Source organism: Octopus bimaculoides, chromosome 28, assembly GCF_001194135.2.
Source record: "Octopus bimaculoides isolate UCB-OBI-ISO-001 chromosome 28, ASM119413v2, whole genome shotgun sequence".
Lineage (NCBI taxonomy): Eukaryota > Metazoa > Mollusca > Cephalopoda > Octopoda > Octopodidae > Octopus > Octopus bimaculoides.
The window spans coordinates 7376029-7381245 of record NC_069008.1 but is presented as its reverse complement, the minus strand read 5'-3'; the positions used below and the strand labels follow the sequence as shown (position 1 = coordinate 7381245).

The 5217-nt window shown below is 35.5% G+C and overlaps 1 protein-coding gene across 1 annotated transcript; it reads left to right on the top strand.

Annotated features, from left to right (window-relative positions):
• The first annotated feature begins 452 nt into the window (after positions 1-452).
• LOC106872551 (zinc finger protein 239) lies at positions 453-4738 on the top strand. The gene is made up of 2 exons (XM_014919577.2): positions 453-578; positions 3369-4738. Exon 2 carries the CDS (start codon positions 3622-3624, stop codon positions 4471-4473), a length of 852 nt encoding a protein of 283 aa, XP_014775063.1. The 5' UTR covers positions 453-578; positions 3369-3621; the 3' UTR covers positions 4474-4738.
• The last annotated feature ends 479 nt before the right edge of the window (positions 4739-5217 follow it).

Here is a 5217-nt window from a genome sequence, read left to right as displayed (position 1 = left end):
AAAAAAAAAAAAAAATCCGATTTTTTTTTTTTTAGTGATAGTCGTAATTTACCAAAAATGGTTTGAAAAATTTCAATTTTTCAAAAAAAAGAAAAAAAATTTATCCAAATTTTAGATTGATTACATATTTCTTTCATTATGTTATCGCAGTTTTGTGAGATTTGACTGTTATTTCTAGCATGTGAGCCAGTAAATTATATCGACCAGTGCGTAACTGGTACTTATTTTATCGACCCTGAAAGGATGCAAGTCGACCTCGGTAGAATTTGAACTCAGAACGTAAAACAGACGAAATACCGCTTAGCACGGTAACTTAACCATTTTGCCAGCTCACCGCCTTAACAAACAAAATACATTTTACAGTCTTCACCAATATACTGAAACTAAAGTTAGGTAATGAAAGCTAAGAATTGTCTTCCCTTACATATATTAAATATTAGATACGCATGCGCAGTACCACCGATTCCCCTCTTCCGTTGTGTATCTTCAGCCCTGTGTTGTTGACGTTTTGGGCCTCATCGACTTTCAACTTTACACGTTATCAAATATCAGCAACTTTAAAATTTAATTTTGACAAGGTAAGAATCCTATCGAACGTTGTATTGTTTAAGATTATCAATCAAATTGGAATTGTTGTGAATTATGTTACCGAATAACCTCATATATAAAATATTATGACAGTTGATTGTTATGGCCGGTCCATAGAGTGACCATTTGATTTCGCACCTATAAAGCGCTGAGCTGTATAGGCGACACGTCAGCCTCAAAAGGCCAGATGCCCATAACCTCTCTGCAACTATATATATATATATAGATATACACACACACACGTGTGTGTATGGGTGGGTGTATAATCTGATAATTTGTAACACAATCCACAATCTTTTCCAACATTTGTGTCACTTTTTGTGAAATTGGTCTCGCAGCCCCGTACCACGCATTGTTGTTAATAATGTCCTTTATAAAACATTTCCGTAAGTATTACAGAGTTAATCTATGATGAAAATATATCTGTTAATATAAACTTTTGTTGGCACTATTGAATTCTCGGTGACCATAGTTTTTTTCTTTGTTTTTTCTCTTATCGATATGTACAAATGTTTTGATGACGTTGTTCGAAATCAGATTAAACTGATTTAAACAATAACAAAACAAATCAGCAAGTTTATTCTAGATCCTTTCTCTTAACTTCGATCTACAACTATTTAGAAGCAGTCATAGAAGGGCGGCCTTTACCTTGAGAGTTTACTTCTGTTTTTGTGTTGACGGGTGAAAGAGCTGACTACAATCCGGTTTTGTGGGGAGAAATCAGTAGTACTATAGCTGTTGATTACTCAAATTATTTGTGGGAAATGTATGCGATCTCCGTCCGTCATTGTTCCCAGCAGAATCAATTTTTAAATGCATCTTCAGTGTTACAATCCTGAAAAGGCACTACGAAAATAACTTCACAATACATACTGATAAAGACACTGTTCGAGGTACATTCTGTTTTATTTCCGATGTGAAAACACTGTCAATTTCGACAATTCTACTGGCACTACCAAATTTTATTGGGCTGTGGGAGTAAAATCCTCGGCGGAATTCTAGTTTAAGCATCCCATATAACTCATCATAACTTTATTTTTTTGAATTTTCGCAAAGTTTTTGCGAATTTGTGTTCTACACATGGGAATTCATACGATTATGCAAGAAAAAAATTTAGTTGTTGCTTTTGTTTTTCACGATTTAGCTGTTGTTTTTAGCATATCTCACGAACACATAATACCTTCCTCGTTTCTTTGGTACTCTGACATCTTTTGAAGTTTATTCAATATTTTCTCCCCCATAAACACATTTAATGGAATAATGATGCACCCAAGGGTGATCCATTGCTGGGATTTAAGCAAAAAAATTAAGAGTGTCAGTATTTTCAACTGATTAAAAAAAAAATTCGACAAAGAGTAGGACTTTTAGGATTTATGATTATTTGCATAATCATGTAAATTCCTGTGTGTAGAACAAATTCGCAAAAATTTTCTGAAAATTCCAAAAAATAAAACAGTTATGGGGGTGCTTAAGCCAGGATTCGGCCAAATCCTCTACTTATCTCATTAAATTATATATTAGGTATATCTATATCCTGTGTTTTTATGTTTTCCCTTGTATATAATTACAATATCTTTGAAGTATTCACAATTCTATTATTTAAGTACGTTATTTACAACCTTAAAATATGTGTATCAGCTTACTGTGTCCAGATGTGGATCAGTGTGGATGTGACTGATTTTATACCAAAACTACTTATTATAGATATGTACTAAAATTTCCAATGTTGTATCTCTAATTCTTCAGTATTTCATCATCATCATCGTTTAACCTCCGCTTTCCATGCTAGCATGGATTGGACGATTTGACTGAGGACTGGCGAACCAGATGGCTGCACCAGGCCCCAATCTGATCTGGCAGAGTTTCTACAGATGGATGCTCTTCCTAACGCCAACCACTCTGAGAGTGTAGTGGGTGCTTTTACGTGCTACAGGCATGAGGGCCAGTCAGGCGGTACTGGCAACGGCCACGCTCAAGTGGTGTTTTTTACGTGCCACCTGCACAGGAGCCAGTCTAGCAGCACTGGCAACAAACTCGCTTGAATGTTTTTTCACGTCCCACCCGCACAAGTGCCAGTAAGGCGACGCTGGTAACGATCACGTTTTGAATGGTGCTTTTTACATGCCACCGGCATGGAAGCCAGTTAGCTGCTCTGGCAGCGATCAAGCTCGGATAGTGCTCTTAGTGCTCCACTGGCACGGGTGCCAGTCATTGAATTTGCAAATTTGATTTGATTTCAATTTCACTTGCCTCAACAGGTCTTTGCAAGCAGAGTTTAGTGTCCAATGAAGGAAAAGTACACATAAGTGGGCTGGTTACACCCCTGGCATAGGCCACGGGTCATGGTCTCACTTTCAGCGCACCCTCCCCCACTACTGACTTGGTCACCTAGATAACGGAAGCTATCAACTGCTTCTAGTTTTTCTCCCTGGAATGTGGCAGAAGTTGTAATCTGCACATTTTCAGTGTTTATTGCTCCTGAGCATCTGCCACATACAAAAACTATCTTCCCAGTTAGCCTTCCTTTGATATTGCTGCCCCTCTTATGTGTCCATAGCTTACACTGAGTACATCTTATAGAGTTTCTACCCATACCTTTTCTACAGATCAAGCAGGGCCATCTACCTGAAGGGATTTGTGGTTTGTCTGCCTTCCTACTTATTAGGACTTTGATTTTAGCTAGGTTGACTTTAAAGCCCTTCGATTCTAATCCTTGTTTCCACACCTGAAACTTCTCTATATTTATTACATCCTATATTGTTGTTTCTCTCTTATTTCAGAAAATCAGCTGACATTGGCATTAAAGAACATCAATATTTCTCATCTTTTTAAGACTAAAAATTTTTAGACCACAACTTACATAAAACCCTGTTCATACAAATCTGTTGTGAATTACAGTGAAATAGTTCTGAACTTGGGTTACAAAGAAGTTTACACCATCAGACATCAGCAACAAACACAGTTGATGTGAATATAGCAGTTAAAATAAGAGAGAAGAAATAACATCTGTTTATTTTGGAGATAGAGAAAAACATGGAAAATGAATCATGTGGAGACAAAGTTGAATGTAACATGCAGTCTGAAAGAATTGGTTTTCCTGATGATATAAAAAAAGAGAAGGAAACAATACCATATCACTGTAATATCTGTGATAGATCATTTTCTGAAGAAAGTAACCTTACAGCTCACAAATGTATTAATACTGTAGAGAAACGATATGAATGTGATATATGTGCGACATGTTTCTGTAGCATTAATGATTTAACTAAACATGTACGCATTCATACAGAAGAGAAACCATATCACTGTAATATCTGTGGTAAGTCGTTTTCTGAAGAAGGTAACCTCACAACTCACAAATGTATTCATACTTCAGAGAAAACATACCGGTGTGACATTTGTGCTAAATCATTCTATGGGAGTAATGACTTAACTAAACACATACGCATTCATACAGGAGAGAAACCATATCGCTGCAATATTTGTGGTAAATCATTCTCTCAAACTAATAACTTAGCTAGACACTATCGCATACATACAGGAGAGAAGGCATATCACTGTGATATCTGTGGTAAATCATTCTCTGGAAATGCTAACTTAACTGCTCATAAATACATTCACACAGGATTGAAGCCATATCACTGTGATATCTGTGATAAGTCATTCTCAACAAATCATCACTTAAATACTCACAAACTCATTCATACAGGAGAGAAACCATATAACTGTGACATCTGTGGTAAATCATTCTCTATGTCAAGTAATTTAACTAAACACACACGTATTCATACAGGAGAAAAACCATATCATTGTGATATCTGTGGTAAATCATTCTCTCAAAAGTGTCATTTAATTAGACATTCTGGTATTCATACCAAAGAGTAACTGTTTCAATGTCAATCTGGTTTGTGGGAAATAAACCACAGCAGGTCTACTATTTAATTTATCCTTCCAGTTTTGTTAATATAATTGATAATCAGTGGTGGCTTGTGGCTGATTCAGAAAATTTTTCAGCCATTGTTTTAATATTGTGTAAAACGAAACATATATAAAAAGAAAATTTATACATAAACTTGATAAAATGAAATTATTTTATACTTAATAATAAATTGTTACAGCTCAAGATTCATCCATTCATTTAAAACTGAAATCTGCTCTTCTTGTTTTACTTTGAGTGAGAAGGTTAATAATTTTTTCCTTGGTCCCTGGATGACTGTTGAGGAAATTTTTCTCCATTGAAAGCACTGCAAGTACATTTAGTCTTTCAGCGTTCATAGTGCTCCTTAGAAAAGATTTTATTCTTTTCAGTGTTGAAAAGCAGCATTCTGCATCTGATGCAGTCATGGAAATTGTCAAGAGGATTTTATTTATTTCATAATTTCACTAAGAACACCATCCAGGTTATTTTCCTAGATAAATTTCAGCAGCTCAATTAATTTTCAATATTCATGCATATCGGATCTACAATAAAATATTTTCAGTTCGGTTTCAAGCTTTTCTTTGTCAATCATGGGATATCTTTCAGTGGTCAGTACTATCTCTTCTGTAGGCGTTTCATTCTTAAAACTAGTGAAGCTTTTCTTGTTGAACAATTTAGCAGCTACTAAGTGTTTAGTGGAAGAATATCTG